This window comes from Trachypithecus francoisi, unplaced genomic scaffold (genome assembly GCF_009764315.1).
Source record: "Trachypithecus francoisi isolate TF-2019V2 unplaced genomic scaffold, Tfra_2.0 Lachesis_group12, whole genome shotgun sequence".
NCBI classification, from domain to species: domain Eukaryota; kingdom Metazoa; phylum Chordata; class Mammalia; order Primates; family Cercopithecidae; genus Trachypithecus; species Trachypithecus francoisi.
The window spans coordinates 55727607-55753289 of NW_022681457.1; the positions used below are offsets into that span (position 1 = coordinate 55727607).

At 44.9% G+C, this 25683-nt stretch overlaps 2 protein-coding genes across 6 annotated transcripts in view; both read right to left on the minus strand.

Moving 5' to 3' along the window:
- ZNF43 (zinc finger protein 43) overlaps positions 1–25683 on the minus strand; it is a 534348-nt gene that overhangs the window by 130940 nt on the left and 377725 nt on the right. For 2 of the 5 annotated variants that reach the window (XM_033229231.1, XM_033229232.1), the window contains exon 2: positions 1538–1633. The exons of 1 other annotated variant lie outside the window; for it this stretch is intronic. In XM_033229231.1, the coding sequence (XP_033085122.1) occupies positions 1538–1633 (96 nt within the window). Of the gene's footprint in view, positions 1–1537; positions 1634–2155; positions 2283–17601; positions 17792–25683 lie in introns of those variants that run through there. 2 more of the 5 variants (XM_033229230.1, XM_033229233.1) reach the window with 2 other exon arrangements.
- LOC117091333 (putative zinc finger protein 730) overlaps positions 1–25683 on the minus strand; it is a 284531-nt gene that overhangs the window by 9695 nt on the left and 249153 nt on the right. The window lies entirely within an intron of this gene.

Consider the following 25683-nt stretch of genomic DNA (forward strand, 5'->3'; position numbering starts at 1 on the left):
CTACAACCCCTCTCCATCACAAACCCAGTGGGAATCCCATCACCCTGCGGGTCCAATGGAAGATCTTTACCTCCTGAAACCAGTTTATAGCAACTTGAAGAGGTGTTTGCTTCTTAAAATTCACAGATACCAAATGCAAAATTATATTGTGCAGCTTGTCAATGCTTCCAATTTAACATAGCACTGAAGCAGAATTATGTGGCAGAATAATTAGTGAAAACAATTTTCAAAAAGCCATTGAAACTGAAGACAAATAAGTAAAAATTTGCTGTTTGTAGATTACATGATCTTATATATAGAAAACCATAAGCAGTGCATTAAAACCTGTCTAAGTTAATAAACTCAGTAAATTCACAAAATATAAAATTAACATACAAGTTATGGTGCCATACACTTAAGACAAACTATCTGATAAAACAGATGAAAAAAACCTTATTTACAATAGCATTAAAATAATAAATTTCTGGCTGGGCGCAGTGGCTCACAACTGTAATGCCAGCTCTTTGGGAGGCCAAGGAGGGTGGATCATCTGAGGTCAGGAGTTCAAGACTAGCCTGACTAACATGGTGAAACCTCATCTCTACTAAAAATACAAAAATCAGCTGGGCATGGTGGCAAGTGCCTGTAATCCCAGCTGCTTGAAAGGCTGAGGCAGGAGAATTGCTAGAACCCAGGAGGTGGAGTTTGCAGTGAGCTGCGACCATGCCATTGCACTCTATTCTGGGCAAGAAGAGTGAAACTACAGCTCAAAAACATAAATAAATAAATAAACATATCTCTGAGAACAAATTTGACCAAGGACATAAAAATTCTTTACACTGAAAGATATAAGATAGCTAGGAAAAGAAAGAGAGAAGACACAAATAAATTTAAAAATGTTTTATGACTCTGAGTTGAAAGAATATAGATTCAATAAATACAGATTCAATAAGCTCCCTATAAAAATTCCAGTGGCAAGTTTTTTCCACAGTAATGGAAAATACAAGACTAAAGTTTACATGAAACTACAATAAACTTTGAATAGCCAAAGCAATCTGGAGGAAAAATAAAGCAGAACGACATCATATTTTATCATTCCAAACTATCTCTCAATAACATACTAAAAATTAAAAAGATGGAATGTGCAGAAAAATTAAAAATTCAATGGAAAAGAAACCACTACTCCATTCATTTCAGACATGATGCAAAAAGAGAACTTAAAAAATAGCTTAACATAGAGTTTTTGAAAATTATGCAGATATTTGTGTGTCCCTAAAACAATGAAAAAGGAGTCAGATTGCACAGTCTCTTATATGCCATGAGGACTTTGGCTCTCACTGTAAACTTGAAAAAAAATGACAAAGTAGAATTTTTAGAGAATTTAAAAGCATAAGACAGAAAATGCCCCTATGTGAGAACAAAGAAAAAAAAAACAAGCCTCAGACTTCTAGAAACTATACCCTTTGGAACACAGCTTCCCAAATGACATTTTAAGGACTTACTTTCTCCTTGACCTTTGGATCTCTTATCTGTTGTATTGGCTTTCACTCTCACCTACCTGGGGTTTTGGCTACCATCTCATGTGTCTTCATATTCCAGGGCTCTTTTCCTTGCTCCAGACAGGTGATCAGGTCTGGCTTAGAGACAACAATACCTGTTTTATTAAAAATAAGTAACATGCATCTTGGTCATATTCTCCAATTACCAACTTAGTAATGTGCTCAGTAAAGAGGATGTAATACGATATTCTAATACATTTATCCCAAAATACTAATTTGTAAAAATTTTAAAAAAATATTTAGAAAACACTGTATATTTGTAGGTTCTTAATTCACTACCCAGTAGTACTGAATTAAAAAGTTGGTGGTAGCAATTAGATTTTAAGGTGTGGGCAATAGTATTTTACACCACTAAATTTCTGGAATTACCACTAATCTAGAGTGAGGGATACAGATCAGCTCAGCAATGTGGAAAGTTCATCTCAAGATGAAACATCTTGAAATTTCTTTTTCCTACACTGAAAAATCCTTATGATTTTCTTGAAAATAGGAATTTGAAACTCATTTATGCAAAACATAATTATCAAAAATGACAAAATTAGCAAATAATTCTACAAAAAAAACAAAAATGAAGTCTTTAGGGTACATTAGGAATTGAGTATTGAAGTTATCCTCACCCAGGAAGACCAGGTTTCTGTAGTTCTCTAATATCACATCCCAATATAAATCCTGCTGAACAGTGTCCAGGCATTCCCACTCCTCCAGAGAGAATTCTACAGTCACATCCCTAAATGTCAGTGGTCCCTGAAAAACACACAAACAAGACACACATGTATTTACCAAGTGGTCATGGACGGAATTTTTAATTTCACTCAAGGTGTAATTACAAAGTAGAGAGAACAGGTTCTGACTTATAGGAGTGACTGAAATTATCCAAGAAAATAATTTTTAACCCAGAAATATTCTCTAATGTATTCTCTGACTCTAAAAAACACACCCCCACACACATTTACCAAGTGGCCACAGGCAGAATTTTTTTTTTTTGAGACAGAGTCTCGTTCTGTCACCCAAGCTGGAGTGCAGTGGCCAGATCTCAGCTCACTGCAAGCTCTGCCTCCCGGGTTCACGCCATTCTCCTGCCTCAGCCTCCCGAGTAGCAGGGACTACAGGCACCCGCCACCTCGCCCGGCTAGTTTTTTGTACTTTTTAGTAGAGACGGGGTTTCACCGTGTTAGCCAGGAGGGTCTAGATCTCCTGACCTCGTGATCCGCCCGCCTCGGCCTCCCAAAGTGCTGGGATTACAGGCTTGAGCCACTGCGCCCGGCCAGGCAGAATTTTTGATGTGACTCAGGGTCAAATGAGAGAGTAGAGAACTGGTTCTGACTTATAGAAGTGACTAAAATTATCTAATAAAATAATTTTCAACATAGAAATATTCTCTAATGTATTCTTTTTACTTTTCTATTTTTATTATACTTTAAGTTCTAGGGTGCATGTGCACAACATGCAGGTTTGTTACATATGTATACATGAGCCATTCACATTAGGTATATCTCCTAATGCTATCCCTTCCCTCTCCTCCAACCCCACTACAGGCCCCTTTGTGTGATGTTCCCCACCCCGTGTCCAAGTGTTCTCATTGTTTAATTCCCACCTACGAGTGAGAACATGTGGTGTTTGGTTTTCTGTCCTTGCGTAGTGTGCTCAGAATGATGGATTCCAGTTTCATCCATGTCCCTGTAAAGGACATGAACTCATCCTTTTTTTATGGCTGCATAATATTCTATGGTGTATATGTGCCACATTTTCTTAATTCAGTCTATCATTGATGGACATTTGGGTTGGTCCCAAGTCTGTGCTATTGTGAATAGTGCCACAGTAAACATACGTATGCATGTGTCTTTACAGCAGCAGCATGATTTATAATCCTTTGGGCATATTCCCAGTAATAGGATGGCTGGGTCAAATGTATTTCTAGTTCTAGATCCTTGAGGAATCGCCTGTCTTCCACAATGGTTGAACTAGTTTACAGTCCTAACAACAGTATAAATGCGTTCCTATTTCTCCACATCTTCTCCAGCACCTGTTGTTTCCTTACTTATAACTACCTGATAGAGGTTCCGACATGGTTGAATAGGAACAGCTCCAGTCTACAGCTCCCAGCATGAGCGACACAGAAGATGGGTGATTTCTGCATTTCCAACTGAGGAACCGGGTTCATCTCACTGGGGCTTGTCAGACAGTGGGTGCAGTACACGGAGTGTGAGCTAAAGCAGGGTGGGGTGTTGTCTCACCCAGGAAGTGCAATGGGTGGGGGAATTCCCTTTCCTAGCCATGGGAAGCCGTGACAGACAGTACCTAGAAAATTGGGACATTCTCAGGCCGGGCGCGGTGGCTCAAGCCTGTAATCCCAGCACTTTGGGAGGCCCAGACGGGCGGATCACGAGGTCAGGAGATCGAGACCATCCGGGCGAACACGGTGAAACCCCGTCTCTACTAAAAATACAAAAACTAGCCGGGCGAGGCGGCGGGCGCCTGTAGTCCCAGCTACTCGGGAGGCTGAGGCAGGAGAATGGCATAAACCCGGGAGGCGGAGCTTGCAGTGAGCTGAGATCCGGCCACTGCACTCCAGTCCGGGCGACAGAGTGAGACTCCGCCTCAAAAAAAAAAAAAAAAAAAAAAGAAAATTGGGACATTCTCACCCTAATACTGCTCTTTTCCAACACTCTTAGCAAACAGCACACCAGGAGATTATATCCCATGCCTGGCTCGGAGGGTCCCACGCCCACAGAGCCTCACTCACTGCTAGCACAGCAGTCTGAGATCCAACTGCAAGGCAGCAGTGAGGCTGGGGGAGCCGCGTCCACCATTGCTGAGGCTTGAGTAGGTAAACAAAGCAGCCAGGAAGTTCCAACTTGGTGGAGCCCACCGCAGCTCAAGGAGGCCTGCCTGCCTCTATAGACTCTACCTCTGGGGACAGGGCATAGGTGAACAAAAGGTAGCAGAAACTTCTTCAGACTTAAACATCCGTGTCTGACAGCTTTGAAGAGAGTAGTGATTCTCCCAGAATGGAGTTTGAGATCTGAGAATGAACAGATTGCCTCCCCTGACCCCTGAGTAGCCTAATTGGGACACACCTCGAGAGGTGACAATGTGCTAGCAGCCCTCATTCTCAGCGCCTCCTTGGCCTCCGCATGCACTCTGGCGGTGCTTGAGGAGTCCTTCAGCCCGCCACCGCACCATGGGAGCCCCTCTCTGGGCTGGCTGAGGCCGAAGCCGCCTCCCTCTGCTTGCGGGGAGGTGTAGAAGGAGAGAGACAGGCGCGAACCGGGGCTGTTGGCCGCGCTCCTGGGCCAGTGCAAGTTCCCGCAGGCGTGGACATGAGCTCAGCGGGCCTGCACATAGAGCAGCCAGCTGGCGCCACCAGCCCAGGGCAGTGAGAGGCTTAGCACCAGGGCCAGCAGCTGCGGCCGTTGCGCCCGGTCCCCCAGCAGTGCTGGCCTCCTGGCCTGACGGTGCTGCACTCAAATTCTTAGCTGTCTCCCCACGAGGCAGGGCTCAGGACCTGCAGCCCACCATGTCTGAGCTCCCCTGCCTGCAGTGGGCTCCCGCTCTGCGGGAGCCTCCTGGATGGGCACCACCCAGTGCTCCATGGTACCCGGTCCCATCCAGAGTCCAAGGGCTGAGGAGTGCAGGCACAGCTCAGGACTGGCGGGCAGCTCCACCTGCAGCCCCAGTGCAAGATCCACTACGTGAAGCCAGCTGTGCTCCTGAGCCAGATGGGGACTTGGAGAACTTTTATATCTAGCTGGAGGATTGTATGTGCACCAATCAGCACTCTGTATCTAGCTAATCTGGTGGGGACTTGGAGAACTTTTATGTCTAGCTAGAGGATCTTAAATACGCTCTAGCTCAGGGTTTGTAAACACACCAATCAGTATTCTGTGTCTAGCTCAAGCTTGTAACTATACCAATTGGTACTCTGTATCTAGCTAACTCTTTGTCTAGCTAACCTAGTGGGGACTTGGAGAACTTTTCTGTCTAGCGCTCTGTGTCTAGCTCAAGGATTGTAAATGCACCAATCAGCTCTCTATAAAATGGACCAATCAGCAGGATGTGGGTGGGGTCAGATAAGGGAATAAAAGCAGGCTGCCTGCGAGCCAGCAGTGGCAACCTGCTGGGGTTCCCTTCCACACTGTGGAAGCTTTGTTCTTTCGCTCTTTGCAGTAAATCTTGCTGCTGCTCACTCTTTGGGGCCACGCTGCCTTTATGAGCTGTAACACTGCAAAGGTCTGCAGCTTCACTCCTGAAGCCAACGAGACCACGAACCCACTGGGAAGAATGAACAACTCCAGATGTGCTGCCTTTAAGAGCTGTAACACTCACCAGGAAGGTCTGCAGCTTCACTCCTGACAGCGAGACCATGAACCCACCAGAAGGAAGAAGCTCCAGACACATCTGAATGTCTGAAGGAACAAACTCCGGACACACCATCTTTAAGAACTGTGTAACACTCACCATGAGTGTCCGCGGCTTCATTCTTGAAGTCAGTGAAACCAAGAACCCACCAATTCTGGACACAATCTCCCAGTAGGGGCTGACTGACACCTCATGCAGCTGGGTGCCCCTCTGAGATGAAGATTCCAGAGGAAGGATCAGGCAGCAACATTTGCCATTCTACAATATTTGCTGTTCTGCACCCTCTGCTGGTGATACCCAGGTAAACAGGGTCTGGAATGGACCTCCAGTAAACTCCAATAGACCTGCAGTAGAGGGTCCTGACTGTTAGAAGGAAAACTAACAAATAGAAAGGACATCTCTAATGTATTATCTAACTCTGAGAAAAGAGAGTGGCATAGGAGCCACAACATCAGTATATATATGCTATTTTTCTGAATAAAGTATAAACTTAAGGGCATAAACACAAACGTACATTTTTGAGTGCTACATTTACATCACACAGAATAATTGTGTATATTTTTCAGATCAAAAAGACATGTTGGGTTAGAAGGTACCTCTCAAATTTTAATGTGTAGAATAAACTGGATATCTTGTTAATGCAGATTATTTTTTCAGAAGATCTAGAATAAAGTCTGAGTTTCTGAATTTCTTTCTTTTTTATTTTTTTAGCTTCTGAATTTCTTTTTTTTTTTTTTTTTTGAGACGGAGTCTCACTGTGTCGCCCAGGGTGGAGTGCAGTGGCTGGATCTCAGCTCACTGCAAGCTCCGCCTCCCGGGTTCACGCCACTCTCCTGCCTCAGCCTCCCGAGTAGCTGGGACTACAGGCGCCCACCATCTCACCCAGCTAGTTTTTTGTATTTTTTTAGTAGAGCCGGGGTTTAACTGTGTTAGCCAGGATGGTCTTGATCTCCTGACCTTGTGATCCGCCCGTCTCGGCCTCCCAAAGTGCTGGGATTACAGGCTTGAGCCACTGCACCCGGCCTAGCTTCTGAATTTCTAACAAGTTCACGAGTAATGCCAATGTTTTTGGCCCAAGAAGAATATTTTGTCAAACATCCAGTAAGTAAAAGACCCTGTGTTTTTCCCAGTATTTCTGGACTGTAAAAGATGATGAGCCGGGCGCGGTGGCTCAAGCCTGTAATCCCAGCACTTTGGGAGGCCGAGACGGGCGGATCACGAGGTCAGGAGATCGAGACCATCCTGGCTAACACGGTGAAACCCCGTCTCTACTAAAAAATACAAAAAACTAGCCGGGCGAGGTGGCGGGCACCTGTAGTCCCAGCTACTCGGGAGGCTGAGCCAGGAGAATGGTGGGAACCCAGGAGGCAGAGTTTGCAGTGAGCTGAGATCCGGCCACTGCACTCCAGCCTGGGCAACAGAGCGAGACTCCGTCTCAAAAAAAAAAAAAAAAAAAAAAAGATGATGAGACCTTTCACTTACTATAGACAGATATATGCAAAGAAAACCTAGGACAGAGGGGCAGCTACCAGATAAAATGTGATGGTTTATGCACATCAGCTGCATAAAAATAATTTATAATGAAAAGAAAAATAATTAGCTTTCTAGTAAAAAAAAAAAAAAATCTGTCACAGAGCTCCTAAACCAAGTGAATCACTAATATTAACTGCACTAGGACAAATTTTTGTGATGTGCTGATGCACAAAAAAACATAGCATCACCACTGTGACATTTTCCCCAAAAGTAAATTGTAGTCCGAATTTAACCATAAAGAACCATCTGTTAGGCCGGACGCGGTGGCTCAAGCCTGTAATCCCAGCACTTTGGGAGGCCGAGATGGGCGGATCACGAGGTCAGGAGATCGAGACCATCCTGGCTAACACGGTGAAACCCCATCTCTACTAAAAAATACAAAAAAACTAGCCAAGCGAGGTGGCGGGCGCCTGTAGTTCCAGCTACTCCTGAGGCTGAGGCAGGAGAATGGTGTAAACCCAGGAGGCGGAGCTTGCAGTGAGCTGAGATCTGGCCACTGCACCCCAGCCTGGGTGACAGAGCCATACTCCGTCTCAAAAAAACAAAAAAACAAAAAAAAAACAACCATCTGTTTTATGCAAAGTTCAAGACACAGATATATCCCATGTTCTGTCATTTTTAATAGTGATTTTAAGTAGTCTTTCTTTTTTTTTTTTGAGACATAGTCTCGCTCTGTCGCCCAGGCTGGAGTGCAGTGGCGCAATCTCGGCTCACTGCAAGCTCCGCCTCCCAGGCCCACGCCATTCTCCTGCCTCAGCCTCTCGAGTAGCTGGGACAACAGGTGCCCGCCACCACGCCCGGCTAATTTTTTGTATTTTTAGTAGAGACGGGGTTTCACCGTGTTAGCCAGGATAGTCTCGATCTCCTGACCTTGAGATCCGCCCATCTCAGCCTCCCAAAGTGCTGGGATTACAGGCGTGAGCCACCGCGCCCGGCTTAAGTAGTCTTTCTTTAGCACTCTAGAGAGCAGGTATTTTCCAATTTTTTTTTCAGGACTTTCTGGGTAATAAATGCCATGCTCTTTAAATAAACATTTTCTTAATCCTGTTCTGCATAGAGTTAATGAAGAACACAGATGGAACCTCAACATTACAAGTTTTCCATTTTTACTAAGAACCCCATTCTTCTTCCAATAGGAATCTTGAGTATTCACACCTTCCCAGCCACAAAGGGAACATTTTTAATACAGCAGATTACAAATGCATAAAGAGAATTCTGCATGGCATATAAGAAGCCATGATGTAGAAGGCTCTGGTATATGGGAAAAAACATTTTTCAGAGACCCTTGACTATTATAAGAATTTTTTAAGTAGTTAAACTCATTAGCAGGGAAAAACACAAGTAGAGAAGTAAAGGTTTGCATGTAAAAATGCATGGCATTTCAGAAGGCAGAGTGGACACAGCTCTTGATGAGACACGTTTAGCTTAAAAAAAAAAAATTTTTTTTCCCTCCTTCTCTGGAATTCCTGCTCAGATGACATTTTCTGCACCAATTACACCTGCATCTTGAGAATATGCGTTTAAAGGTGTCAGCACCACCCATGTACCTCCTTCCACCACACCCACAGGCAGAAGGACCAAGACCTGCAGAAAAATTCCATCCATTTCTATCCCTTATACCAGAAGAGATTCAGGATCAATGAGCTGCTCCATGAAGATCAAAATATAAGTTTCTTCTTTTCTGTCCTAGGGTGCCATAGACAGCAGCAATTCCTGCTATAGTAATGGTAATATGGGCCACAGTGCCTTGTCTCTCTTAAATCCAAACAAAACAGGCCCTGTAACCACCGTTAAGTGCAAAGGTTTCTACCTTAATTCTCTTGAATGTCTTGAACCCTTCATTGTTGATTCTGGCCTCACCATGGAATTAGATGAGGTACTTAATTAAAACAACAAGTATCATTCCACCTAAAACAATAAACAAAACCTGTGGGAAAAGCGCCAAGTAAGGATTTTTCTGCAAATTGGCCATGTAATCCTAATTAGAGGTCTGAGCTTATAACCACTTAGCTAAGCATTGGCTCTCAAGCTTTAAGGAGTGTATAAATCACTTGGTAATTTTGGCCCCACTCTTTGTAATGTGATTCTGTAGGTTTGAAAAGGGTCCAAATGAATGTTTTAAACAAGTCCCCTGTCAATGTTGATGTTGCTCTCTCCCTGGGCTCATGATCAACATTAGTTAGAGAAAGCAGGCACAGCACAGAGTCGCTTACACTCAGCACTCTTGTCACAATATAAATACTTCTAGGGCAAATGAAGACAACCACTCTCCATCCTAAAGTATCATTTTCTTTGCTGGCTCTGTAGAGTATACAGAGGAAATAGAAAGCAGCCATGTCTGAATAAGTCTGAGTTTAAATAACAACATGTACCAGTGTACTGATGGAAGTTCATTCAACATTGCACTTTATGTGCTCAAGAGGATGTTACAGAGCACTGTGCTGGGAATACACATTATGTGACAATCCTCATAACACCCTGGGAGTTGGTACTAAGTGCTTAATAATTTCCAGTATTTAGATAAAGGGCAGAGCATTTTAGTATTTTTGTTTCTCTGTCATTATTTTTTAAAATGTATAGAATGCCGGGCGCAGTGGCTCAAGCCCATCCTGGCTAACACGGTGAAACCCCCTCTCTACTAAAAACTACAAAAAAAAAAACTAGCAGGGTGAGGTGGCGGTGCCTGTAGTCCCAGCCACCCGGGAGGCTGAGGCAGGAGAATGGCGTGAATCCGGGAGGCGGAGCTTGCAGTGAGCTGAGATCAGGCCACAGCACTCCAGCCTGGGCGACAGAGCGACACTACGTCTCCAAAAAAATAAAAAATAAATAAATAAATAAATAAAACATGTTTTTCTTTGAAAAGTAAGAAATTATGTAAGGTATGTTTCAATTAATTGAATAACTGTCTTTCTCACTTCTGTAATATGCTTCCCCCTGCACAGATCTCCCCCCACCCTACAAAATGCTTAAAAGATGACTGAACTCTTTGTTCAGGGCTCAGTCCTTTTGGATGTTAATCCGACTGGGCCGGTGCACCTAAATAATAAATCCTCCTCAACCTCTCTGTCTGATTCCTAAATTATCCCACAACAGTAGGGACCACGACTGCTTCATCTATTATTCTAATGACCACATGAGATGGAAGCATTTAGTTTGAATCTCCAGAACATGATCTTTTCCTCCCAAGTACCAGGAATCTGAAGAAACCGTCATCTGGGTACCAACCAAAGATATCTCTTGTATGAGGGAAGGAACAAACACAGGATGACCCATTTCTCTTACACTGAGACAGAAGCAGAATTAACCACTCTTGTCAGTGTGACACAACTCTGCTCCAGAAATCCTCAAATGTCTCAAAGATGCCCAGGTGATTCCAGGAGGCTTTCCCGTGACCTGCGCTGATGGCCCCAAATGTAAGCCTAAGTCTAAGCCAAAGCCAAAGCTGATCTTTGACAAAAACAGAAGAGATTTAGGCTGATTCTAAATAGAAAATGGAAGGGCCCTGGTAAAGCTCCAGAACCAGGATCACCTGTCCTGATTTGCTAGCTTTTGGGTAAGAGAAAGGATAAAAATGTTCTACTCCAGTATCACATTTTACAAGTAGGTATAGTTGTGTTCATGGCTGTGATACTTTGTAGTCTTGATCTCTCACTCCTAAGATGCTTATCTTTACTAAAGATTCTGCTATCTATTTACACTGGGATCCTCTCATGTAACTGTACCAGGTGACTGGACAAGACGTGAAAAGCTCAAAGGGCCACATTCTCAAAGGGGTTCTTTTTAAGATGTCACAATGCAGAAAAATTCCTCCTGTTGGTTTTCATTACCTTCTTAATCTAAAACCTGGCCCTGTCTTGTGAATCTCAGGCAGAGGCCAGCTCTTATGTATATCTCAATAGAGGCAAAAAAAAAAAAAGCTTTGAACAAAATTAACATCCTTATGTTAAAAGCCCTCAACCAATTAGTCATTGAAGGTACTTTACTTTAAAATAATGAATTATCTATGACAAACCCACAGCCCACATACTGAATGGACACAAGCTGGAAGCATTTCTCTTTAAAAAATGGCAAAAGATAAGAATGTCTTCTGTCACCACTCCTATTCAACATAGAATTGGAAGTCTCAGCCAGAGCAATCAGGTGAGAAAAAAAAAAAAAAGAGAATCCAAACAGGAAGAGAGGACGTCAAACTAAGTTTGCTGTCAGACAACAATATTCTATATCTAGAAAAGACTATAGGCCGGGCGCGGTGGCTCAAGCCTGTAATCCCAGCACTTTGGGAGGCCCAGACGGGCGGATCACGAGGTCAGGAGATTGAGACCATCCTGGCTAATACGGTGAAACTCGGTCTCTACTTAAAAATACAAAAAACTAGCCGGGCGACGAGGCGGGCGCCTGTAGTCCCAGCTACTCGGGAGGCTGAGGCAGGAGAATGGCGTAAACCCGGGAGGCGGAGCTTGCAGTGAGCTGAGATCCGGCCACTGCACTCCAGCCTGGGTGGCAGAGCAAGACTCCGTCTCAAAAAAAAAAAAAAAGAAAAGACTATAGTCATGGCAGAAAAGTTCTTTAAACTGACAACTGCAAAAAAGTTTCAGGATACAAAATAAATGTACAAAAATCAGTAACATCCGTGTACATCAACAATATCTGAGCTAAAAGCCAAATCAAAAACAAAATCTCATTCACAACTGCCACAGAAAAATAATTATCTAGGAATACAGCTAACCAGAGAGGTACAAGATCTCTATGACAAAAAGAAAAACAACAACAACAAGAAAAACATTGCTTAAATAAGTCAGAGATGACAAATGGAAAATCATTTTATGCTCGTGGATAGAAAAGATCAATAGCATTAAAATGGGCATACTGCCCAAAGAAATCTACAGATCTATTCCTATCAAACTACCAAAAATATTCTTTTTTTTTTTTGAGATGGAGTTTCACTTTTGTTGCTCCAGTTGGAGTGCAATGGCTTGATCTCAGCTCACCACAACCTCTGCCTCCTGGGTTCAAGCATGGGCCACCATGCCCGGCTAATTATTTCTGCATTTTTAGTAGAGACGAGGTTTCTCCACGTTGGTTAAGCTGGTCTCGAACTCCCGACCTCAGGTGATCTGCCCACCTCGACCTTCCCAAGTGCTGGGATTACAGGCGTGAACCACCATGCCTGGCCCAAAAATATTCTTAACAGAACCAGAATAATCTGTTTTAAAATTCATATGGAACAACAACAAGAAAAGAGCCCAAATAACCAAGGCAATCCTAAGCAAAAGAAACAGAGCTGGAGGCCTTACATTACCAAACGTCAAACTATACTACAGGGTTACAGTAACAAAAGCAGCATGGTACTGGTACAAAAACAGGCTCAGAGACCAAAACAACAGATTAAAGCACCCCAAAATTATTCTGCACACCTACAACCATTTGATCTTTGACAAAGCTGACAAGAGGAATTTGAGAAAAATTCCCTATTTAATAAGTTTTGCTGGAATAACTAGCTAGCACTATGTAGAAGATTGAAACTGGACCCCTCTCTTACACTATATATAAAAATCAAGATTGATTACGCCAGGCACCGTAGTTCATGCCTATAATCCCAGCACTTTGGGAGGCCAAAGCGGGCAGATCGCCTGAGGTCATGAGTTTGAGACCAGCCTGGCCAATATGGCGAAACTCCATCTCTACTAAAAATACAAAAATTAGGCCGGGCATGGCGGCTCACACTTGTAATCCCAGCACTTTGGGAGGCCGAGGCTGGTAGATCACGAGGTCAGGAGATCAAGACCATCCTGGCTAACACGGTGAAACCCTGTCTTTACTAAAAATACAAAAAATTAGCCAGGCATGGTGGCCGGCACCTGTAGTCCCAGCTACTCAGGAGGCTGAGGCAGGAGAATGGTGTGAACCCAGGAGGTGGAGTTTGCAGTGAGCTGAGATTGCGCCACTGCACTCCAGTCTGGGAGACACAGCAAGACTCCTCTCAAAAAAAAAAAAAAACTGGCCATGGTGGTGGGCACCTGTAGTCCCAGCTACTCAGGAGTCTGAGGCAGAATTGCTTGAACCCAGGAGGCTGAGATTGCAGTGAGATAGCGCCACCACACTCCAGCCTGGGTGACAGAGCAAGACTCCATTGGGCGGGGGCGGGGGCGGGAATTAGGCAAAAGACATCAACAGATTCTTTTCAAAAAAAGACATACATGTGGTTAACAAGCATATGAAAAATGCTCATCACTAATCATTAGAGAAACGCAAAGAAAAACCACAATGAGGCATCATCTCACACAACTCTGAATGGCTATTACTAAAAAGTGAAAAATATCACAGATGCTGGCAAGGTTGTAAAGGGAATGCTTATACACTGCTGGTGGGAGTGTGAATTAGTTCAACCATTATAAAAAGCAATGTAGTGATGCCTCATATAAGTAAAAACAGAATTACCATTTGACCTAGCAACCTCGTAATTGGGTATATACTCAAAAGAAATATAAATTATTCCATCATAAAAACACATGCACATGCATGTTCACTGCAGTACTATTCACAATAGCCAAGACATGGAATCAACCTAAATGTCTATCAATGATAGACTGGATAAAGAAAATATGGTATGGGTAGGTATGGTGGCTCATGCCTGTAATCCAACACTTTGGGATGCCAAAGCAGGTAGACTGCCAGAGCTCAGGAGTTTGAGAGCAGCCTGAGCAAGACGGCCAAACCTCATGTCTACAAAAAATAGAAAAATAAAAAATTAGTGGGTGTGGTAGCACGTGACTGTAGTCTCAGCTACTTGGAGAGCTGAGGTAGGAGGATTGGTTGAGCTCAGGAGATTGAGGCGGCATTGAGCCTAGATCACACCACTCCACTTCAGCCTGGGTGAAAGAGTAAGACCCTTTCTTCAAATAAGAATAAAATAGCTGGGCGCAGTGGCTCAAGCCTGTAATCCCAGCACTTTGGGAGGCCGAGAGGGGCGGATCACGAGGTCAGGAGATCGAGACCATCCTGGCTAACATGGTGAAACCCCATCTCTACTAAAAATATGGTAGTCCCAGTTGGTGGGCACCTGTAGTCCCAGCTACTCGGGAGGCTGAGGCAGGAGAATGGCGTGAACCCGGAAAGCGGTGGCTGCAGTGAGCTGAGATCACGCCACTGCACTCCAGCCTGGGCTACAGAGCAAGACTCAGTCTCAAAAAAAAAAAAAAAAAAAAAGAAACAAAAAAAAAGAAACAAAATCATGTCCTTTGTAGCAACATGGATGAAGCTAGAGACCATTATTCTTAGAAAACTAATGCAGAGACAGTAAAGCCAGCACTTTGGGAGGCCGAGGCGGGTGGATCACCTGAGATCAGGAGTTTGAGACCAGCCTGGCCAACATGGTGAAACCCCTTCTCTACAAAAATACAAAAATTAGCTGGGTGTGGTGGCAGGCACCTGTAATTCCAGCTACTTGGGAGGCTGAGGCAGGAGAATCACTTTAAACAGGAAGGTGGAGGTTGCAGTGAGCCAGGATTGTGCCACCACACTCCAGCCTGGGTGACAGAGCAAGACTCTGTCTCAAAAAATAATAATAATAAATAAATATATGTTACATTTATAAGAGCTAAACAATAAGAACACATAGACAAAGAGAACAGACACTGAGGGCTAGTTCACGGTGGATGACAGGACAAAAAATGTCAGAAAAAACACCTATTTGGTGCAATGTTTAGTATCTCAGTGACAATACAATCTGCATACCAAACCCCCATGACACAATTTTACCTATATAACAAACCCGCATGTGTACTCAGGAACAAAAAATAAAAGTTAAAAGGAAAAAAATCCATGAGTTTGGGAGAGTGCAATGTAGGCGATAGGACTGGTTTGTGCGATAGTGGCCCAGGTGTGACTCTACTCTATTTCTGCATTCATGCAGGCAGATGAGATTATGAACAGGTGGTCCAGAACCCTAGAGGGGTGGAGAAAACAGGTTGCTGCTGCAGATTCAGTGTTTGGGGAGGGGATATGCCAGGAGACTTGTAGACACTTGTGGATTTTTGGCAAGAAACATTAGGATCAAAAATGCTGTGGTGAAATTCCTGAGGGTGGTGTCTAGCCCTGGGAGTGGTGTAGACACCTCAGTGTCTAGTGTGTGTGTTTGTGAGTCAGTAGAAATCCTGTGCTGGCAGCTGTGAAAAAAGGGAATCTGCTATCATAGCTTCTTTAAGATTTCAATCCTCTCTCTCTCTCTGGGAGGAGACCTAGAATCACAAAACAATGGGCACTGTGACAGAAAAGCAGAGCCTCCCAGAGTTTCATTCCAGGGCAGGCCTCTGTGTTGTCTTTCTTCTGGCACCAAATCTGTAGAGTTTGCTGAACACCAAGATTCTCCAATATCAACTCATTGTCTAAAATTTGCATTCTGACACCACCCATTCAGCACAGACCCTGATTCAGGACTCAGTCGCACAGTATTCTCCTTACTGCAGATGCCAGTAACAAATTCAATGAACCCATCTATGCTCCTGAGATACTGTTTAAAAATCGGGGACTCCCACGCCATGAGCGGTGGCTCTCTCCTGTAATCCCAGCACTTTGGGAGGCCAAGGCGGGAGGATCACCTGAGGTCTGGAGTTCGAGACCAGCCTAGCCCACGTGAAACCTTGTCTCTACTAAAAATACAATAATTAGCCAGGCGTGATGGCAGGTGCCTGTAATCCCAGCTATTTCGGAGGCTGAGACAGGAGAATCTCTTGAACCTGTGAGGCAGAGGTTGCAATGAGCAGAAATCTCGCCTCTGTACTCCACCCTGGGTGACAGCGAAACTCCTTCTCAAAAAAAGAAAAAAAAAAAATCAGAAAATTATCCCCCTGTGGAGTGTGAAAATAATCAAATGGCAGGCAACTAGACTGAGGTGGTTATGGTCCCTGGATTTCTACTTTAAAGAAATTTGACTCAAATGTGTGGATTTTGTTTTGTTTTTTGAGATGGCGTTTCACTCTTGCCCAGGCTGGAGTGCAATGGTGCAATCTTGGCCCACGGTAACCTCTGCCTCCTGGGTTCAAGCGATTCTTCTGCCTCAGCCTCCCAAGTAGCTGGGATTACAGGCATGCACCACCACGCTCGGCTAACTTTGTATTTTTAGTAGACACGGGGTTTCTCCATGTTGGTAAGGCTGATCTTGAACTCCGGACCTCAGGTGATCCGCCCACCTGGGCCTCCCAAAGTGTTGCGATTACAGGCGTGAGCCACAGCGCCCAGCCTCAAATGCATGTTTTTATAAATTACTAAACTGGGGGAAACAAAATTGATGCTTAGCTAACTATAATTAACCTCTGATTACATAACAAGGAAATGTCCGCCTTGATCGTACAAATTAAGAAACTATGTAACTGTACTTAGCCAATTATTGAGTTTAGTTTTCCTTATCGCACCTTATAAAAGTCTTTTCTTCAAGCCCTTGCTATGGACGACAAACGACAAACCATAGCTGGGTACTCTACATTTTTTTTTTTTTTGAGACGGAGTCTCGCTCTGTCGCCAGGCTGTAGTGCAGTGGCGCCATCTCGGCTCACTGCAACCTCTGACTTCCTGGTTCAAGCGATTCTCCAGTCTCAGCCTCCCTAGTAGGTGGGATTACAGGCACGTGACACCACGCCCGACTAATTTTTGTATTTTTAGTAGATACAGGGTTTCACCATACTGGCCTGGGATTACAGGCGTGAGTCCCCGCACCTGGCCTACAATTTTTGAATCACTCTTTAAATTACTTAATATTTTTGCAGTGACTTCTGTTCATTTTTAATACAAGAAAAGAGGGACTCAGAACCCCACAGACCAAAGCTCTTCCCATTTATGAACCCCGCACCCCAAGTCAGGATTCTCCTCTGACTACCCTCCCGTGGTCCCTGAACGATTTGGGAGAGAGGCCGCGGTGCGGGTGCAGAGCTGCCAAGAGAGGGCTCCAGACCAGGGTACAGTCACTGCGCAGGGAGGAGATAGGACGCCCAGGGTGCTGGCTGTCAGCGCAGCCGCCATCTTGTGGCTGAAGGGGACTGTGGGCGAGCTGGCCAAGGAAAACTCCGCGCAGATTGTGTAGCTGACTGCGAGGAGGCCTGAGTCCCGCCACTGGCACTTCCCACGGTTCCAACCAGCCCCTTCTCCTCTCCCCGGATGTCCGACCCAGCATTCTCACCATTTCTAGGCTTCCAGGGGGGACTTGGCGTCTTAGCTGGGGATCTCCCAATACTTGCAGGTCACAGGGACACAGAGGCTGGGCTTCTAGGAGCAGAGGACATAGATTAGGGAAGACAAGACCTGCAGCTCCGTCTGCAGCGAGAGACAAAGTACCCGCCAAACCCGAAAGCCGCCCCTTCCGCTGCAGCTGCGTGTCTGATTGGACGGTTTCCGCCCAGCGTCCCTGATTGGATAATGTTGAAGGCCCCGCCCTTTCAGGCCTTGAGTGACAGGAGATGTGATCGCATGCTGGCCTGAATGAAGAAAGAGTAACAGCTTCTAAGCTGCAGGCTTTTCAGGCAGGACTTCCTGCCTGAGCTGAGTCAGGCCCAACTAGGAGGTATTTGCATTTTACCTTGTGTGTAAGGTCATATGCGTTTATACATAATACACTATATGACCAAGCGCAGTGAGTGACTCACGCCTGTAGTCCCAGCTACTAGGGAGGTTGAGGCAAGAGAATCGCTTGAACCCGGGAGGCGGAGGTGGCAGTGAGCCGAGATCGCGCCACTGCACTCCAGCCTGGGCGACAGAGTAAGACTCTGTCTCAAAAAAATAATTTTAAAAAAAATGCCATATGTTTACTCACGAAAAAAAAATAACAATTATTTTAAAATTTCAGCTTTCCTGACCTTCCTGGCTTCTGGTTGTTTGATCAGGCAGCCTGAGATTTTAAGAAGGAGGTAATCATGGCCGGGTGCAGTGGCTGACACCTGTAATCCCAGCACTTTGGGAGGCCGAGGCCGGCAGATCACCTGAGATCAAGAGTTCGAGACCAGCCTGACCAATATGATGAAACTCCGCCTCTACTAAAAATACAAAAATTAGCCCGGCGTGGTGGCGGGTGCCTGTAATCCCAGCTACTTGGGAGGCTGAGACAGGTGAACCCAGGACGCGGAAGTTGCATGCAGCCAAGATCCCTTTGAATTCCAGCCTGGGCAACAAGAGCAAAACTAAACTCCATCAAAAAAAAAAAAAAAAAAAAAAAAGAGACAATCTTCTAAAATAGAATGTGAGCCAAATGTGAATTTTAAATTTTCTAGTAGCCAAACTTTAAAAAGAAAGAAGAAACAGGTCAAACTGATTGTAACCCAATATATCCAAAATATTACTATACGATCAATGTGTAATTATTAATGTAGCATGTATATAGTTGGAACCATATCATTGGAACTAAGTCTGGATTTTTTGGGAGGGATTTTTTTTTTTGAGATGGAGTTTCACTTTTGTTGCCCAGGCTGGAGTGCAATGGCATGAATTCGGTTCTCTGCCTCCTGGATTCAAGCGATTCTCCTGCCTCAGCCTCCTGAATAGCTGGGATTACAGGCATCTGCCATCATGCCCAGCTAATTTTTGTATTTTTAGTAGAAACGGGGTTTCTCCAAGTTGGTCAGGCTAGTCTGGAACTCCCTACCTCAGGTGATCCACCCGCCTTGGCCTCCCAAAGTGCTGGGATTACAGGCGTGATCCACCGCACATGGGCCACTAAGTCCGTTTTTTGCCTTTCCAGCACATCACAGTGTAGACCCAGTCACATTCCAGGCACTCAGGAGCCACACATGAAGTGCACCTCTGATATTATGCAGGTGAAGGGCCTAAACAGATTTATTCTGCCAGTGTGAAGGAAGGGCCTCTTCCTAACAACATCTCTCTTTAATTTGGAGGATGGAAAACATAGTGGCCGTAAAAAGAGCAGAGGGCAGCAGGAATAAATTAACCACAAGTAGACAACTGTTGGCCACCTTTGGCCCACCTTCCTTCCAGAGATCAGAAAGGCAACAAAGGATGATAGGTCTGGAGGAGAAGAAAACTCTGTCTTCATATCTGTACATACTCTTGACTTGCAATGTTTATATATAGAGAAAATAGATTAAAGACAAACACATTTTGCTATTTGGCCTTGAACCTAATCATTAGGCCTCCTGGATTCATGTGATTCTCGTGCCTCAGCCTCCGGAATACCTGGGATTACAGTCGTGTACCACCATGCTCAGCTAATTTTTTTTTGTATTTTTAGTAGAGATGGGGTTTTGCCATGTAAGCCAGGCTAGTCTTGAGCTCCTGGCCTCAAGTGATCTGCCCACCTCAGCCTCCCAAAGTGCTGGAATTACAGGCATAAGCCACTGTGCCTGGCTATGATAATTTTTACATTTATGGTTTAGGTGATGTGTCCTTCTTCTCTGCCAGGCCCCTGCCAAAATGTGGGATGCTGACATATCCCTGGGCCTAGCACCTAGGTAATGTGACTCTTGTATTTTGCATAGGTCCCACATATTTTGAGTACTGTGACATATGACTAGACCAAACACCTAGAAGATGGAGGCACCTGTCTATGCCCTGTAAACAGGGTGTTAGCCCTACCATTCTCAAGAGCCTCATGACTTATCTCTGTATTCATCACCTAGGAGATGTGACTCTCCTCTGCTGCCTGCATCCTGCCAACAGGAAAGATTGTGACATAACATTTGACTCTGAAACAAGGGTGATGTGTTTTCTTTTCCAGGGTCCTGTTCACAGGGAGTGAGTCTTGTGACATATCTGTGGGCATGCACCCACGTCTGTGACTCTGCTGCCTGTGCCCGCCTTTCAGAACAGGAATGTAACGTATCTCTGGCCAAGCATCCAGGTGATGTGACTCTTCTTTCTAGTTTCTGCCGTGAGAAAAGATTGTGACATATCTCTGGCCTAGCACCAAAATGATGTGACTCTCTTGCTCACACACTCTATGCACAGGTGGGATTGTAAAGTATATTTTTGTTCAGCTCATAGGTGAGATGATAACTCTGATACCTCAAATCAACAAATAGGGGACATACTGTCTTTCAAAACTAGGCTTAGAGAAATACATAAGATTCTGGGTCTCCTCCTTGTATGAAGGTCATAGTGGATTACCACTCTCCTATATCATATAAACCCTTGGTGGTACAGAGAGTGTCATTGCAGGGCCCAGCACACAGGTGACATTGCATTTCTTATATACACACTGCATCATCTATTAGGCTTGTCACCTGACACATGGACAGAGCCTCCTGGTAAGGTCTTGAATCTCACACGTGGATGCAGTCTACAGTTGAAATTGTGATTGTCATAGTTGAACATCCAGCTGAACTTGAGATGGTGACTCATTTATAACCTAGCTCCACAGCAGGTGAGGACTCTTTTATCTGGAACCAGCCAATTATAGAGATGTTGACTCTCATATCTGGGCTTAGAACCACAGGTACAATCATGAGTCCATACCATTATGAACATCACAGAGTGGTTTGCAACTTTCATTAATACTGTAGAAAGCTCTTGACTGGTACTGAGAGAGTCTTAGCAGAGCCCAGCACACAGGTAAGATTGTGAGGCTCACATGCACACCCAGCCAACAGCAAAAATTGTCACCTTTCCATGTGAACACAGCCCACTGTTGAGGTCCCAAGTTTTCCTCATGAAAACAGTCAAAAGTTGGAAAATTTACTCCTGTGTGGATTTGGTTCAAAGGTGAGTTGGTGACTTTCAGACCCCTATTCAACACATATGTGAGTCTGTGGCTCCAGTAAGCATTCAGTCTGCATGAGAAATTGAGGCTCTCACAAACAAATCAAGTAGCACCATTGAGATTGTGACTCTTGTACTTAGGCCCAACATACAGGAGGTGTTGACTCTCAGATTTAGAACTGGGGCATGTGTGAAATTATTAATCTAATTTCTTTTTTTTTTTTTTTTTTTTTTTTTTTTTTATTGAGACGGAGTCTCGCTCTGTCCCCCAGGCTGGAGTGCAGTGGCCAGATCTCAGCTCACTGCAAGCTCCGCCTCCCGGGTTTACGCCATTCTCCTGCCTCAGCCTCCCGAGTAGCTGGGACTACAGGCGCCTGCCACCTCGCCCGGCTAGTTTTTTGTATTTTTAGTAGAGACGGGGTTTCACCATATTAGCCAGGATGGTCTCGATCTCCTGACCTCGCGATCCGCCCGTCTCGGCCTCCCAAAGTGCTGGGATTACAGGCTTGAGCCACCGCGCCCGGCCTATTAATCTAATTTCTAAATCACCCTGCAGGTGTGATTGTGACATATGCCTCTGCTCAGTACATGAATAATTTGACTCTCCTGCCTGGTCCCAGTCCGTAGTTACAATAGTGACATATTGCTGAACCCAGCACATAGGAGATGTGACTCCATACTCCTGCCTTGGTGCTGCCTACAGGGGTCATTGTGACATATCACTGGGCCTTGCATCCAAGTGATGTCTCTCCTTTTCTGGTACTGCCCACAGGGGACACTGTGATATATTCCTGGGCCACAAACCTAGCTTATGTCATTCTCCTGTTCTCTGCCCACATGGGCCACTGTGACATACTGCTGAGTTTAACACCCATGTGATGTTAACTCTTCAGCCTCAGCCCTGCCTACTTGGGACATAGTGATGTATCGCTGCACCTATCACCCAGGTGATGTGACTCTCTTCCTGTGTGCCTTCCGCCCTGCTCAAAGGGGAAGATTGTTACCTATTGCTGGGTCCAGCACCTAGCTGATGTGACTCTTCTCATCTTTCTAAGTTCTGCCTGAAGGGGAGATGTTGACATTTTACTTTGCCCAACACCGAGATGACACTAACCTGTTGCCTTTGTCTTACTTTCAGAAGACATTGTGACATATTGCTGGGCCAGCATCAAGGTGGTGTGAGTCTCCTGCCGAGACCCTGCTCTCAGAGGGCATTGGTACATATTTCTGACTTCATCAACTATTTCATGTGACTCTCCTCTCTTACCTGGGCTTTGACTGTAGAAAAAATTGTGACATATCTTTGGGACCAAAACCTAAGTTATGTGACTCTCTTCTTAGCACATGGTCAAGCCCACAGAACCAAGATGCCTTATCGTTATATCTAGCACACAGGTGAGGTGATTATTCTGTGTGGTCCCTGCCTACAGGGGTCATTTTGACATATTTCTAAGCCCATCACCTAGATTATGTGACTCTATCTTCATGTAAACTGTACACAGAGAATATTGTGACATATCGCTTGGTCCAGAACTTTCGGGATGATTGTGACATATCGCTGGCACCACCACCCAGGTTATGTGACATTTTTCTTCTCTCTTAGCCCCACCCACAGAGGACATTGTGACATCTCTTCACCTAAGTAATGTTATTTTTTTGCCTGGACCATGCTCTGTGACATATTGCTGGACCCAGAGACTAGGGGATGTGATGTAGGGGAAAGAAAGAGAGATCCAACTGTTACTGTGTCTATGTAGAAAGAAGAAGATATAAAAAACTCCATTTTGTTCTGTACTAAGATAAACTCTTCTGCCTTGAATTGCTGTTAATTTGTAACCCTAGCCCCAACCCCGTGCTTGCAGAAACGTGCTGTGTTGACTCAAGTTTTAATGGATATAGGGGTGTGTAGAATGTGCTTTTTAAAAAATGTGTTTGAAGGCAGTAGACTTGGTAAAAGTCATCGCCATTCTCCACTCTCAAGTACCCAGGGACACAATACACTGCAGAAGGCTGCAGGGACCTCTGCCCAAGATAGCCTGGGTATTGTCCAAGGTTTCTCCCCACTGAGACAGCCTGAGATATTGCCTCATGGGAAGGGAAGACCTGACCATTCCCCAAGCCCGACACCCATAAAGGGTCTGTGTTGAGGAGTATTAGTAAAAGAGGAAGGCCTCTTTGCAGTTGAGATAAGAAGAAGGCATCTGTCTCCTGCTCATCCCTGGGAATGGACTGTCTCGGTGTAAAACCTGATCGTATGTTCTATTTACTAAGATAGGAGAAAACTGCCTTATGGCTGGAGGTGAGACATGCTGGTGGCAATACTGCTCTTTACTACACTGAGATGTTTGCGTAAAGTCAAACATAAATCTGGCCTACGCCTACATCAGGGCTAAGTACGCTTCCTTAAACTTACTTATGACACAGAGACCTTTGTTCACATGTTTTCCTGCTGACCTTCTCCCCACCATTACCCTATAGTCCTGCCACATCCCCCTCACTGAGATGGTAGAGATAATGATCAATAAATACTGAGTGGACTCAGAGACCAGTGCCAGCCCAGGTCCTCTGCATGCTAAGCGCTGTTCCCCTGGGCCCACTGTTCTTTCTCTATACTTTGTCTCTGTGTCTTATTTCTTTTCTCAGTCTCTCGTCCCACCTGATGAGAAATACCCACAGGTGTGGAGGGGCTGGCCCCCTTCAATGTGACTCTCCTCTACTGCTTAGGTTCTGCCCAAGGAGAAATTTGTGATGTATTGCTGGGCCAACAGCTAGGTAATGTCATATTTTTCTTTTACCTGGGCCCCACATATTTTGAATATTGTGAGATACTGCTGGGCTCAACAGTTAAGGAATGAGAGAGTACTGCCTGGGCCCTGCTCACATGAGTCCTTGTGAAATATCTCTTCATCCATCACCTAGACTATGTGGTTCTCCTTCCTGCATCCTTCCCATAGAGAAGATTGTGACATAGTACTGGGCCTAGCAACTAGGTGATGTGTCTCTCCTGCCTGGGCTCAACCCACAGAAAGCATTGTGATATGTTGCTGGGTCCAGCACCCAGGTGGTGCGACTCCACTGCCTGGTCTCTGGCCTTAGGGAAGATTGTGACACATCCCTGGCCCAAGAAAACAGATGATGTGACTCTATCCACCGGTGGTATTGTCACATTTACCTTGGTTTAGCTCACAGATGCAATACATTTAACCAGACAATAGCAGAGATTCTGTGTCTCTTTGCAAGGCTTTGGCTAACAGACAAGTTTCTGGGTCTTATTTTTATAAGGACCATACAGAATTGACATTCACTTGCATATTGTGTAAAGCTCTTGGATGTTACAGAGAGTGTCATCAGACAGCCTGGCACACATTTGAGGTTGTGTTTCTCATATGCACACACAGCAACCCTTAGGATCGGAACCCCCCGATACACGCACACGTACACAGAGCTCACTGCTGAGGTTCTTAATCTCATAAATGGATACGGTCTGCAGTTGAAATTGTGATTGTCATATGTGAATATCCAGCCAGAGTTGAAATAACTAGATATTCACACATGGCTCAATGGCCATGAGCTTCCTGCAGCTCATAGGCAGGTAAGAAATCTCTTATCGCCGGGCGTGGTGGCTCACACCTGTAATCTCAGCACTTTGGGAGGCCGAGGCAGGTAAATCACGATGTCAGAAGATCGAGACCATCCTGACTAACACGGTGAAACCCCGTCTCTACTAAAAATATAAAAAACTAGCTGGGCGTGGTGGTGGCGGGTGCCTGTAGTCCCAGCTGCTTGGGAGGCTGAGGCAGGAGAATGGCGTGAACCCGGGAGGCGGAGCTTGCAGTGAGCCGAGATCGCACCACTGCACTACGGCCTCGGCGACAGAGCAAGACTCTGCCTCAAAAAAAAAAAAAAAGAAAAAGAAAGAAATCTCTTATCTAGGCTCAGCCAACTGGAGACATGTCGACTCTCATACCTGAGCTTAGAGCCTCAGGCCCGATCATGGGTCCATACTAGCATAAAGTTCTCAGACCAGATTGTAACTCTTTTTTTTTTTTTTAAGATGGCGTTTCGCTCTTGTTGCCCAGGCTGGAGTGCAATGGTGCAATCTCAGATCACCACAACCTCCGCATCCTGGGTTCAAGTCATTCTCCTGCCTCATCTTCCTGAGTAGCTGGAATTACAGGCTTGTGCCACCACACCTGGCTAATTTTGTATTTTTAGTAAAGATGGGGTTTCTCCATGTTGGTCAGGCTGGTCTATCAACTCACAAACTCAGGTGATCCGCCTGCCTCAGCCTCCCACAGTGCTGGGATTACAGGCTTGAGCCACTACACCTGGCCAGCAACTCTTATGCATACAGTATAAAGCCCTCAAGTAGGAGAGATTATGTCCTAACAGATCTCAGCACACAGATGAGATTGTGACACTCACATGCAGACCCAGCTGACAATAATGATTGTCATCCTTCCACATGAACACAACCCACTGTTGAGATTCTGAATCTCAAAACCAATAAAAGTTTCAAAAGTTGAAAAATTGACTTTCATCCTTGAATCCAGTGTAG